The 13,500-nt window shown below is 47.6% G+C and overlaps 4 protein-coding genes across 4 annotated transcripts; all 4 read right to left on the bottom strand.

Annotated features, from left to right (window-relative positions):
- Window positions 1-181: 181 nt before the first annotated feature.
- On the bottom strand, window positions 182-3,934 carry BDBG_05050 (uncharacterized protein). The gene is made up of 2 exons (XM_031721963.1): window positions 3,620-3,934; window positions 182-3,535 (listed from the first exon to the last, which is right to left on the bottom strand). Exon 2 carries the CDS (start codon window positions 1,870-1,872, stop codon window positions 760-762), a length of 1,113 nt encoding a protein of 370 aa, XP_031578489.1. The 5' UTR covers window positions 1,873-3,535; window positions 3,620-3,934; the 3' UTR covers window positions 182-759.
- Window positions 3,935-3,938: 4 nt separating this feature from the next.
- Window positions 3,939-5,477, bottom strand: BDBG_05049 (AP2-associated kinase). The gene is made up of 3 exons (XM_002625139.2): window positions 5,265-5,477; window positions 5,039-5,135; window positions 3,939-4,881 (listed from the first exon to the last, which is right to left on the bottom strand). Exons 1-3 carry the CDS (start codon window positions 5,293-5,295, stop codon window positions 4,431-4,433), a joined length of 579 nt encoding a protein of 192 aa, XP_002625185.1. The 5' UTR covers window positions 5,296-5,477; the 3' UTR covers window positions 3,939-4,430.
- Window positions 5,478-5,558: 81 nt separating this feature from the next.
- Window positions 5,559-10,124, bottom strand: BDBG_05048 (NAK/BIKE protein kinase). Its single transcript, XM_031721962.1, has 3 exons — window positions 8,671-10,124; window positions 8,489-8,586; window positions 5,559-8,425 (listed from the first exon to the last, which is right to left on the bottom strand). The coding sequence occupies exons 1-3, from the start codon at window positions 9,497-9,499 to the stop codon at window positions 6,287-6,289; spliced, it is 3,066 nt and encodes a 1,021-aa protein (XP_031578488.1). The 5' UTR covers window positions 9,500-10,124; the 3' UTR covers window positions 5,559-6,286.
- Window positions 10,125-10,160: 36 nt separating this feature from the next.
- On the bottom strand, window positions 10,161-12,863 carry BDBG_05047 (MFS transporter). Its single transcript, XM_002625137.2, has 2 exons — window positions 11,965-12,863; window positions 10,161-11,857 (listed from the first exon to the last, which is right to left on the bottom strand). The coding sequence occupies exons 1-2, from the start codon at window positions 12,353-12,355 to the stop codon at window positions 10,440-10,442; spliced, it is 1,809 nt and encodes a 602-aa protein (XP_002625183.2). The 5' UTR covers window positions 12,356-12,863; the 3' UTR covers window positions 10,161-10,439.
- Window positions 12,864-13,500: the final 637 nt, after the last annotated feature.

Genomic DNA, 13,500 nt, shown 5'->3' with positions numbered 1-13,500 from the left:
GATGATGATGAGAAATATTGTAGTAATACGATGTTGGTGGCGTTCAGTAGTATATAACCTCTTTTTCCTGACAAACGGGAAAAGGGGGTAGGAGCTTCTGCTGCTCTGAAATGGCATCTGGAGAATACCATACATAAGAAGATGGGAAAGTACAAGGAGAAGGAAAATATAAATTTTGCAGTTACAGAGGAAACAAAATCATAAGACGTTCATTGTTTTAGTATACATCGATTATATTATATTCGGGATCGTACACAAATATGTTCATAGTCGCACGGTATGTATCTGCCGCCCCTCAACCCCCAAAGCACTTGTCTCGTTTTTAAAGTTGCATTGCCCAAACACCCATTGCCTCGTGGTTTTTAAGTATTTGATCACTACATTTCGATCCTCCCCACAATATATCCGTAATATAGAACGGCTTGGCGAACGATGGTATCGTCCGCGATTAGCATCTGGTGCTAGATGGACCCGGGGTGGAATGTTCGCCTCTATCTCTCAAAAACCAGTTCGCCTGCTCTCAGCAGCTTCCACAGGTTTCTTTCGTTGGTGTACAAACCGCGGTAGACTGATATCCCACCACTCTCCCTGACACGAATTGGTTAGGTACCGTTACGGATGCCCGGTCCTCGAGGGCAAGTAAGCACAACTCATGAGTTGTTGTCCACGTTTCAATCCAGAGACAGAGAGGTTGCGACGTTACGCAATAATACTGTCCTTAAAGACATAAAAAACGCCGGTATACGGTGGTTCGGATGCTCAACCTGGGCATTCTGTTTCTGGATTGCTTGCTTCTCCATTTTGTTCGCGAGACCCTGATCGGGAGGAATTTCCTAGGAGCAAGGTGGTGCTTGGGCTAATTGGGTTGGTCTGTGTTGACCGGCTGCAAGTACTGCGCGTCATATAGTGTCCGTCGTCACCGCTTAGAGATCCACCAGGCGGAGGCAGAAGAATGCTTGGTGTGTCTATAGCGTCATCCGATTCCGACCGTAATGGCTTAGAAGCTACGGGGTTGAGTCTCCGGGCATGGGTAATGTCAGTAGTAATGCGAGTAGGGTCAACAAAATCTGGAAATCCGTTTGAACCTATGGTGAAGTCCAAGCAGCATGAACGGGAACTAGCCAAGTGTACCAACTGTCCCAGAACGGCGAACTCCAATTTTAGCTTGATACTGTATATCATTACCCTGATCGATGGTTCGTAGAGGTATAGATTTGCATATACCGCGGCGAGTAGTCCGACGTCCATCACGGTTACGATTACATTGATGCTGATAAGTTGCCACATGATCCTCCTATTTCCCCTATCTAGAGAAAGCCTCAACATTTTTACGGTTTCCCAAATGTAGAGCGTTGATATGATTAACTCTTGGACGCAAAATACTGTCATCTGTACTTTCTCTATGGCGATGTAGGCTTCGAGAAACGATTCGCGTACCATCAAGCGAATTGAGACGATTGCACCGGGCAGATGGAAGATGACAGCGTTGGCAACGATCATAAACAGAACAAGGCGGAGGACTTTGGTATTACGTAGGACTAGATAGAGCCTTGAATAGAGAATAAGGGATTGGCCTGTTGTCGTCACCCACCAGCCAACGGAAACCAGAGTGACCAGAGGCCATTCCGAATCGATCGGTGGTGCGAAATATCCAAGCAGGAACCCGATGGAGTAAGGCACAATGCCTGCTGATGTTGAAAGTAGCAAGCTCCAAAAATATAGACCTTTGAATGTGCGGAAGGCGACAAAAATCAGAACGAACAGTTCTAACGCATTATACAAGCTGACAGCGAGGACGCTTGCAATGGCAATCCGGGTGCCCAAAGGTAATGGGGGTAGGTCCATGACGTTCTCAACGGTGTTATTCGCCATTTTAAACCGGTTTCCTGTCCTGTCGACTTAGAATCGTTGATGATTTGGGAGAACGCGTTGAGGTACGGGGCGAGCTCTGGGACAGGGGGCATAGGTTCAGGGATTGTAGATTCACGTTTCCCAAATCATTTTTAGAGGGGAGAGATAGGGCCACGGGGTACGCGCAGAAAGAAATCAAGCATGGAAGCCGTTGGAAAACGAGGGTGAAGATTATGGCGAGGTCGTTTGTGAAGGCGATGATGTTGAAGATTGTAAAGACTGAGAGCGGAGAGAAATGCGAACAGGAGCGCTCCTAGGATTTGAAGGAAGACAGGGACGACGATCTCCACGGTCGGGGCTACTATGTAGAGTGGGCGGGCTTAGACTATGATTGCTTTCTCCGTGGCCCAAGTGAAACACGGCCCGATTCCATTCCCAAGAAATCCGTTAGAGAGTGGGTGGGAATTGACTGGTGTGTGGTCCCTGGGGACTGAGGTGGGCAATCAGACTGGATAGAGCCCGGAGGGTTTCTCTTTAATATGCTAGCTCTCACTCAGCCAGGAGTGATCGACTATAGTACCTAGGCTCCTCGATAGCGTTGAAAGGTATCTCCATCCTCCTACTGCTTATATACGGATGCGGCTATGGATACCGTAGGCACGGTACTTTGTAGGGCATACTTTTCGATGACTTCGCTCTCCGGTTTACCATAGTAAACCCAAAGGAAACAAAACCCACCTTTTTGCGAGTGGTTAATTCTGAGGCTATTTCTTCTAGTCGCGATGTGATGTGGGGGTTTGAAGTGAGCCTAAGTTGGCGTTGGTTCGACGTGATGTTGCCGTAGGCTTTGGTTGGACGTCAGCATTCAAAAAATTTGAGAGGTTCGGAAAACGGTAGGTTTATACGCTGGTATATATAGCTGACGGGCTTCCTCAGCAACCTACTCGCTATCCGCGCCTCTCATCCTGCCAAACGCGTCCTGATATCGGTCGAACAGTGCCTGAGAACACCGTGGCGAATGGCATCACAGCCAAACCTGCCCCTCATAATGTTGACACAAAATTGCACGTGTGTGGTGTACGCTGTAGACTCGAAAAAACAAACGTTAATCCTTAAATGTGTGCCCCTTACTAGCTTACCAACGGCGGTGAACCCCAAAGAAAGGGGCGAAAACTGTCGGGGATAATGAACTGCCACCTCACAAGCCAATGATATCGTCAAATATCAGCAGATCTGGCGTTGGTTCAGTGACTCGTTGCCGGGGCCTTGACATGGAAGCCGGTCACTTTTACTCTATATGGGGTACTCCGTACTAGCAAGCAGAAATCTCCTCTGTGAACGGGCTCGATGGTTCCTCAGAACCCTGCTATGTGGCTTTCATAGTACGGAGTACATCAACGTCCGTGCAGCGCACATTTCCAGTCTGAGAAGACCATCCAAAAAAAAGCAATTTAGGATAGCCATTTCACCACTAGCACAATCCAACTATTTTTGGGCGCCAGTTTGAACGGAAACCCTCTTGCTCAACTGGGAGTTCCAGTTTCGACATTTCATCATTTGCTTCAGTGGGCAACAATGGGCATTAAAGCAGAAAACTGTATTGTATCCGTGAGTTTGACAAGAGGACGACGTAGCAGCCCCAGACGGGGAGCCATCGCTGACCGGAAGGAACACTTTTAAAAAGCTAGAAGATGGCCAAAAAGAACCAAAATTCCATTTGAAATCAACATTTATTCTTAGAATTATTTTTTGGAAATGTGCAACTCACTCCCAGAGAGATTATCACACACAGACATCGATCCGTTGAACCAAGGCTGCAAGGCACGTTTCATTGGGCAGGGCCGTCCAATCGAGATCTCTAAGAGTTCGTCGCTCCAAGCTTGTATGATAGTCCGGAGACATCAGCGGGACAGGCAGTCGGCCAAATAATATAGAAAGCTGAATTCACCCTGACCTTTCATAAAATCTACGCTGCGTAATCAAGCTATCTCCAGAACGCGTGGATTCCTCATGTAGGGTCATTTCTAAACTTGAAGGCCCGAAGAACTTCGGCTGGGGGATGGGGAAAAGAGAAGCATCTTGCTGAAGAATAATAGAAGCGGTCACGTCCGAATACAAGTTGCAAGCATCCATATTCTTTTCTTTTTTCATTTTCTTCTTTTGTATCTTTATTTGCTTTTTACCCTTTGTTTTTATTTTTTCCTTCTCAGAGAAAGCTGGATACAGTCGTTCTGGAAGTGTGTCGTGGGCCTAGGGCGCTCGGTCGTGGGGAGTTCAAAAACCCAATCAATATGCACCTGTGGCGTGGAAAGCAGGCTTCTTGCGACAAGTTACGCTCAGCAGGGAACTAGACAGAGAAGGTGAAAAACATCATACTGCGGACGCAGTCCTACGTACGGAGCACACGACGAAAGTATCCAATCCAGATACCCATAGAGCAGTCCAAAACTAGTCAATAATGGAAAGTCTCTCGGGACCACCCACTCACAACGCCCGTGGGCCGCATCAAAACAATCCGGCCACAGTCCGGTAAAAACTTGCCTTGAAACATAATCCTTTGGCACCAACAAGGACGACGCTCAGCTCCCACCCCCATTCTTATTATTATCCCCATTCCCGGACATACCGCCACTCATGCTCACATCGGCATTACGCTGCGTATTTCCATCCAGTGAACCTGCTCCGCCCGTTGTGCTTCCACCAGTAGCTCTCAGTACCCTCTCAACCTCCCCTTTACACTCTGGCATGGCGCTCGCCATCTCCCGTGCCAGAATATCCCGAAAACTAGCAAAGGCTTCCGCCTTTCCCTTCAAATCCTGATTGCCGCGTTGCACAAGCTCAACGAATTCTCGCGTGTAAATATCCGGGTTACGTGCTGCGTCGACGTAATCTATGATTTCTGGAGGAAGTTGGACGGATTGGAGGGGCGGGTCGGGATCATTTATGCGTAGGGATGGTTCGGAAGGGGAGGCAGTCGGGTCAGGGCGGGAATGCTCGGAGAGGGTTGAGAGGGAGAGCGTTAAGGACTTTCTGTGATTGTGGCTTGAGTTAATTTTATCCCAGGCTTTCTAACAGTGAGAAAGTGATGTAAACTGTATCATAAAATGACGCAACTTCTCGTTTCCAACAGGTAGCCACATTTTCAACGAAAAGGGGGCTATGATTTACAAAGGGAGTAATCGCTCACATTTTCCGCACAAGCTCCTGCTGTGTTTCAGGGCCCAGATATCCATGGACGGCGGATTGGATTTCGAAAAGGTGCTGAATTACATCCTTAAGATCATCTACTCAAAATAAAATGCAAAAGAGCAATTAGCAACATCTTCAAGTGAAAAGCATACAGCACCTAATTTCTTCCAAAAAGACATGAAATGCTGGATACAAAGATATCATATCTATCAAGAGCAACATACTATCGATCCCACTCAAGGTCACTGGCGCCATTCGCGAGGGGCGCCCAGTTAGGCAGCGTTCACGCCTAGTTCGTAAATTGTCTCAGCTCCACTTCTTGCGGTAATGTGTCCTCCCAACTTCATGGAGCTGTTTGTTGTCCGGGTAGGAAATTAAAGTGGATTGCAATCGGGTTTGAGATGTGAGTGAGCGTGGAATTCGCGCGGCAATCCTGAAGAAATGACCCCACATGCAGAGCCGGGAAGAATGAAAACTAGTACATATATGATCTGCGCTAAACCTTAAACGATCCACAGTGACTGACATCTGGAACTCTCTGGCCATGTACAACATCCACGGAGATGGGAGTTGTTTGCGCAAATAAGTTTAAATAGTTTGCGTTACTCGCCGGCTGAAAAATAAATAAATAAATAAATAAATAAAGGTATCAGAGCCCTTTGACACGAAATCAAATCTATCCTTCGGCCCAAATTGATCTTTGCCCGCGGGCATATGTAGAATAATTAATAGTTTTATACAATCAAGAGGAAACAAGCCTGAGAAGACATCTATATCCTAGGGTAAACTTTGAGGAAGAAATATTTACGAGTAAATAAATGTAGAATAAGACGGCGAGGAGAGGGGTGAAAAGATACGCAAAAGTATAGAGGGGTCAGAATGCTGTTGGGATGAGAATCGAGAATGCCGAATAAAATTCGGAATTAAATGTGGAGGCCAAGAAGATAAAAAATAGAGATATTTATGGCTCCTGCTTCTATTATTGTAAAACCAAAATGATCAAGAATTGTAACAATAAAATAAACAGTAGGTACACGGGGGCAGAAAAGCACTGGGCCTTGTTGATCAGAGGCTCTTCACTGGTATCGCAATAATAGCATTGGGGCAGGATGAAAAATATAGAAATGGAAGGAAGGAAAATATAGAGTTATCTGAGAAGAATGAAAGAGAAAAATAATTAATTCCATTAAAAAAAAAAAAAAAAAAAAAAAAAAAAAAAAAAAAAAAGGTATCATCGTTCCTTGCTTTACACCTCCTTCGTCCTCATAGTAGAGACGCGAGGAGGTGGTACATCTATTTCCGTCTCCACTAGCTCTAGACCAGACAAACTTGGGTATCTTTTACTGAAATTCGCCTCCCAGTTGTCATTTGGGCCTGTTGGCTTGATCATCTCTATGGAAGACTTGCGGTCCCTAGCAACTGTGGTTGACGACGGGGGGTTTTCAGGCCGGTTGCCGGTACGCAGCTTCTGTGGTTTTGGAGGTGCGGGGGGTTTCTGATCCGCGGCGGTGATAGTAGCACGTGATGTAAACAGCTCAGATGGGGTTGGCTGCTGGGGTCGCACAGACGCAGGAAGCGGTTGAACCGATCGTGGGTCCTTTGGTAGCAGTCGAGGAGGTTGCTCGGGGGTATGTTGTTGTTGTAATGCGACGGGTTTTCGGGGGATGTTGAATGGTACGGGCCGTGGTGAGAGAGAGGGTTGTTCAAACTGCTTCGCCTGCAAAGCAGTTTCTGTATCAGTGTATCGTCCATATCCAGTTGCAGTTTTAATCGTTGGGTGTCTATCGTTTTCTTTGAGGAGTGACTGGACCTTGCTCTGAATTGATGCTGATCTTATTCCTTCAATCCTTCCCCCACTGAGTCCCCCATCCTCCCCCCGTTCAGCTAACCGTTGGCGATACTCAGCCGCAGCATTTGCGACCCGCTTCTCTTCCTGTGATAAACGTCGTCGCTCCAGCTCACGACGCATTTCTGGTGAAATATCATCGTTATTGGTTTCATGGATATCATCGCTCATTTCGGTAACTTCTGAGCCTGTTATTGGGGTGAGACGTGCATTCATATTGTCAGGAGACGGAGTACGGCTTGTCCTTTCCTGTGCTGTATTACTCTCAAAACGACGGAAGGCATCGCCAAACCGTCCAGCAAGTAGATTCTTAGTTCCAGATAGAGATATAGACGATAAACTGGAACGTTTAACATGCTTTGGCCCGCTGCTGACACGTTTCTCCCGTTTTCGGTTTGATTCCTCTACTTCTTTGGCACGTAAGAAGTCAATGTCTGACGATATGTTTGCTCGCTCATAGTCACGGTCCGTCTCAGACTGTGAGTGATGCAAGGCGTCACCTCCCTCGTATCCAACCCGGGAGAAGCTGGAATCGAAAGCTACTCTTGGGGTATCAACATCACGAAGGTAGTCCGGCCTGGATCCAACGAAAGCGCTGGTAGGTCGGGCCTTCGAGTTTGCGGATTTGGAACGGGTGGTGGGATCACTGATATCAAGGGTAGAAGGTCGGGATCCCTCTAGCGACGGTCTGGAAGAAACGGGGGATGTTGGCAAATCTTCATACGAAAGCTTCTGTTTGGATTCACGTTTGAAAAATCCACCTCGTGATGTATAGCCATCACGACTGCCGGAGGCTTTTTCATTGTCACTCTCCAATTGTTGGACGGAAGGTCGCCTTTCAAATGAGGAATTTGGATATTTATGTACAGGTCGTTGAGAGAAAGGTGGACTATCCGATGGACGCAAGCGTGGGGAAGGAGTTGTCATTGTCCCAGTAGACACCATGACCGGCTTTTGAGGAATAGGTTGATGTAGTGGAGTGGCTTGCTGTCGTGTCAATTCGGCGCGTAAGTCAGGAGATGGTATCGAAATCTTCTCCTCTAACGGTTTATCGCCGAGAGATTGGGACTGTGGTCCTATTGCCGGGGTCATTTGTGGTACAGCCGTCGGGTTCGCTTTGGCAAACGCCTCATCGGCGAGAGCATTGGTTATTCGCTTAGAAAGATCTTCCGTAGGTGTCTTGGTCTCTGTCACTGTCGGCTCAAATTCAAATTTGGACCCTTGCTCATGGAAGAGCGAAAATTCGTCCAAGGTTGGGAACCTGGAAGAGAGCTCATCACCGTTGGGGACTTTGCCCCCATCGAGGATAGCGAACGGGTCATTTGAAGTGGCCCTTAAAGGTGACGGGCTGGGCTTAGCTGAATTTTGATGCGAGGTAGATTTAGTCGGTCTCCCTCGCCTCATAGGAGCAATGTCAGGAATAATCTGCGTCTCCTGTATGGGCGGGGAAAAAGTCGCCCCTATTTTTGGTGTTTGGTTAGGAGATGGTGGCAGTTCTTGGTAACACCTTGCCTCGGAATGTGAACGCCCAGAGTAAATCTAGATCAAATCAGAACACTGTAGTTCATTAACGGGAGAGCCAAAGTAGAATATAGCACTTACGTCTTTGATAGGCACTTCTTTGCCTCGCATGCGACATGCCTCCTGTAGTACTTGATATATATTCGGTCGCTTTTGTGGGTCCTCTCGGAGCATAGACGCTATTTTTTAAAAGCCGGTCGTTAGAATAACAGTACTAGAGGAAAAACCAAAAAGGTTTTCCATCAGTCTTCGATATATCATACCTATAAGCAATTTTAATCTGTTGGAGAAAGGGGGATATGCAGGGAATTTAAATTTGGCATTAAGGATCGCCATCTGCCCAACCTCCTCGAAGGGAGTAGTATAATAACAGAGTTTGTACAGAAGGACGCCCAGCGCCCATATATCACTCTTCTCATCGATTGGTTGTTTGCGATAAACGTCAATCATCTCCGGGCTGCGATATTGTAAGGTGGTATGGCGCTGGACATCGTCCTCTATCAGCCTTCCTTCAGCAGCAGTAGTAGCAGCCGGACGCGGCGGCGCCGTCGACCCGAAGTCGCATAATTTGTAGCTGAACGAATTCCCATGCAGCGCTATCAAGACATTTTCGACTTTGAGATCCCTATGGAGCAAAGGCGGTTTAAGGTAGTGCATACAAGCGGTACCCTCGGCGACGTCGTTGAAAATCTTCAAGATCTCAGGCTCCGTCAGGCGATTTTGCAACCGAGTATTCATAAAATCGATCAAGCCACCTCCAGCACAGAACTCCATGAGAAGGAAAACCTCATACCCACCGCCCTTTAGCTGGGACGCGTGAGAGTCAAAGTATTTGACAATATGCTTATGCCCCTTCAGCTTCTTCATGGTTTCGACTTCGGTCCGCATATTTGCCAACGCGGCTTTGTCCGGCACTGCAACTCTCTTCAGTACGGCAGTTTCAGCGCCATCGATCGGTTGCGGGAGGCGGACAACGTAGACGTGCGCGAACCCTCCCTCAGAGAGGTACTTCTCGATGACAACACGGTGGCTTCCGACTTGGACCTTCGTTCCCGGGGCGAAGGTCCCAGCCGGCGGTACAGCCATTGCCATAGTAAATAGTCGATTGGTCTATCCAGGGCCACAAACAAAATGGGAGTTGGTGGGGAGGGACTCGATATCGCAGGCTTCAAGAAAGGGGGGGTTTAACTGGAACGAGGCGGTGGAGTAGAGTGCTACTATGGTATCAGTGAAAACGCCCCATGAAAGGGCAGCGAGGGGCAAACGCTGCGCAGAAAATTAGAGAAGCTGCATTGAAAAGGAAACAATCAAGGGAAGCACAAGAGGCAAAGAGAGATAGGCCCCGGAACTCCCTGAGACAACAGTGGGTGACTTGGGAGAATGATGCAGCTCAATGATCCCAACCAACTTGTGATCGTTGGCGGTCATCAAACGCTCAAGCAGCCTGGCCAATCAGACAAACGCACGACCGAGCGGTGGAATATTTCGCCGGTCTCCGGGATCACCGCCTTCCGCTTCTCAGTGTCACAACGCCGAAGTCAAAAAATATCTAGCCAAGTATGGATGGTATGGGTATTGGAGTCAGGTTGTTGTTGCCTGACACGACACACACTGACGCTGACACGGCCATCAAATTCTACTGCCTACGATATTCCGCAGCCTAGTGCATTAGAAATACCATGATGGAGAGAGAAGTAAGCCGAGGGTGGTGGATTTGCGATCTACCTTCGTCTAGGAAAAAGTAGTAGGCCGAGCATACCAATATCATAGGCAGAAATGTCGGCGTGAGTCACGCTTCGATAATACTACGGATGCTGCTTCTATGACATGTGCGATTTATTTGTTCTTTGATGTTCAACTTCCCATGAGTCTATTTTAAAAGTTGCGAAATTTTCAGGTGACTTCTTACTGTGTTTAAGTGTATATTGCGCAGCTTGTAAAGGGGGTCATAACGTCGTGCCAAAGTTGGGTGGTATCCTATCTAAACATAAAATAGCATAAGGACAGAAAAGAAAACAATATAAAATAAGTATTAGAGGCCATATTGAAAAGTGAGCATCTCATCTCCCCGTCGCACACGGGCATCCTCTCCACCCATCCCCAACAGCTTCACTCCAATCCAGTACCTCACGCGCGAATCCCACCATGTCCCTCCTACAACAGCCAAGGGAGGAACTTTTCCAAACCCACCAACACCCGAGAGGTGGACAGAGGATGAATGATCAGTTTCTAAATCTACAGCCGTAGCTCTTAGTGTCGCTGCGGAAAACCTAGATCTGGTATCATTTATCACACGTACCACCACCCAGAGCGCTACAAACCCCACGAAACTAAGCAACACGAAGCCCAATGTAATGAGTAATGGAATGCGATAGGCATCCTGCTGGAAGCGTGGGGAGAAGATAAGAGACGCGAAGACTCCCGCTAGATTCCCGTACCCGTTTATCCCTAGGACCATGGTTCGTTTTCCCGGGTTCGGAATGTTGCTTGCCAGCCATGTTACGGTTAGTGGGCTGGGGATGTAGCTTCCGCTCAGAAGTACACATAGAGAGAAATATATAGCTGTAGCCCTGGCTGGGGAAAGGGGTGTAGAGGAAGAGGACGATGAAAGAAAAACCGTAAGAAGTAGGCCGAGAGCTATCACCATGAGGCTTGCTAATATTGGGATGATGCGTTTCCGTGACTTATCGCTCCAATGGCTGAAGATATAGAGGAATATTGACGCGAGAAGGAATGGAGGAGCGGTGAGAAGGTTGCTGAGGGTGGGGGATGAAAGCTGAAGGGAGGATAGAACCAACGGAAGAAAAACGGAGAAGCCAGTGTTAGGGATAGCAGAAGCAATATTGAGAAGGAGAATCGGGAGCATTAGAGGTAGAAATAGAACCGTGGATAGGAGTTCCGACTTGGATAGTCCCGAGTCTGATGAAACGTTGGAGCTCACCCAAGGCTGCTTCTTAGTGCTGTTATGGTCTGGTAAGAGCCGAAGTCGCTGTTCATCATCAGGCCCAGTTAGGGTTTCTTCTTCTAGAAGCTCATCTGACAATGTCGTGGAATTCAAGGCTTCTTGACTCTGACAATCAGCGTCCGCCCGATCAACAAGGATGCGCTGTTCTGCGTACGCTCGCTCTTCTTCATTCAAAAACCAAGCAGTTCCCACGCTTCGGGGCAGCCAGAAAAACCCGATGATCGCAATTACAATAGTTAGGCATCCTTCAGCCAAGAAGAGAATTTGCCATGGCCTTAAAGTTCCTGGGTGTGAATCTGAGGCAGTATCACTGCCGTCGATGGGTTCTTCACTTGGAGGGAAACGAGAGAAAACAGAATACGCAATTACTCCTCCAAGAGCTCCTGCTACTCCGTACGACCCATAAAAGAGCCCAAGTCGACGTCCAAACTCGAAACGGGTGTAAAACAGCGAAAGGTAGGATACCGCAGTAGGGTAGAAGCCAGCTGCAAGGAGCAGGAATGTTAACCATATTGTATAACAAGGAATTGTAAACCCGTCTTATTAAGGTAATCAAGCGCTATGTATCTAAAAACAAGGAAGAAACTCTCACCTTCCAAAGCCCCGAGTACAACCCTCAACAAAATAAGCTGCCATCTATGTCGGACCCACATATGCAGCAGCGTGCAAACTCCCCAGAGCGTCATAACACTCGGCACCCATCTGCTCATTCCGAACTTTCTTCCCGCCGCAGCCCCGACGGGCTGCAGAGCAACAAAGAAGACAAAAAACCATGCTACCGCCGCATTCAAATCTTCAGGTTGTAGCCCGACGTCACGAGTGAAATGGGCTGTTTCGGCATTCCCAATATTAGAGCGGTCGAGGGAATTTACAAGGAATAGGACAGAGAGAAACGGAAGGAGGATGAAATCGAGCTTGCGGACGGTGCTGGTATGGATTGATCGGTCTGGTTCCGCACTGCGGTTTTCGGCTGTCGGCATCATTGCGTGTTATGTCACTTGCTGGTCATTATTCCTACGGGATGTAGGGAAAGGCCGTTAAACAACATGATGGTTGAAGGGCGATATTGAAAGAAATAAAATGGCCCCCTGGCTCCAACCATATCCGCTTGGCCTTTGGTTGGTTGTTTCATGAGCCTTTGGGGTGTGGCCGTGTGGATTGACGTCGTATCTGGGGACAGGGGATTGGTCGTTCTTCACCATTTCGAGCCAGGTGAGCAAAATCACGTGGCCCAGCTCTTTCTTTCAGCGCCAACGGAGTTCCACAACTAATAAGAAAATTGAAGGAATGGACGGGGAACAGGATTCTACTACATCAGATCATCCCAGCTGATCATCATGCATAGAGCTCGGGAGCTTTCAATAATGCTATCCAGGGTGAAACTAGCTGAACGAGTTCTAGCTGCTGGAAGCCCGCTTACCCGTTGACCTTGGCGAAACAATCAAAACCGCCGACCAGCTTTTATAACTATTATAGAATACTCGGAAGAAAATCCCGTTGATCGTTTGGAGAACTATCAGGGAGCTTCAATCAGCATGTTGGTAGAGCGGTTTTGGGTGTATCATTTACTGCATTTACGTGGAATTGAAATATATATAGCTATGTATATATGGTATGGTTCATCTAATATGACATGAACCCTCTCCTATGATTCAATGATAATCGAGTTCGAATGGCAAACTCACCAGAGCTAAAGCTAAATACAAGCGCATCACTCAGCTCCCATAACTCGCAAATTAGACCTAATCGAGGAGGTTGACCACACCGAATAATGAGCAAGAAGCAATGCTGGGAACAAACAAATGGCAGCCCTCTGTGACTTCTGTGATGATGCCAAAAGGTGAATGCCAAGACCACCAAGCGCTGCCAAACACGTCAAACACACCGCCTTTCATGTAGCGTGGGGCGGCAACATTCAGCAAATTGAGCACACAGCCAATCAGCTGCTAGTAGCTAGGTTACGAGGATGTGCCAAGTCACGCTTGGTCAGAACAAGAAAAAAGTAAACAAATGAAAAAATACAACCTCCACGCCATCAGCAGTGAGCAAATCCTCGAAGAAATTGACAAGTAATGTTTTGAGGAAGCCCTTTGCATAGAAATAGGGGATCGTAAAAGGTGAATGGGAA

The sequence above is a fragment of the Blastomyces gilchristii genome (assembly GCF_000003855.2).
Source record: "Blastomyces gilchristii SLH14081 genomic scaffold supercont1.8, whole genome shotgun sequence".
In the NCBI taxonomy this organism is placed as follows: domain Eukaryota; kingdom Fungi; phylum Ascomycota; class Eurotiomycetes; order Onygenales; family Ajellomycetaceae; genus Blastomyces; species Blastomyces gilchristii.
This window is presented reverse-complemented; position numbering and strand designations above follow the sequence as displayed.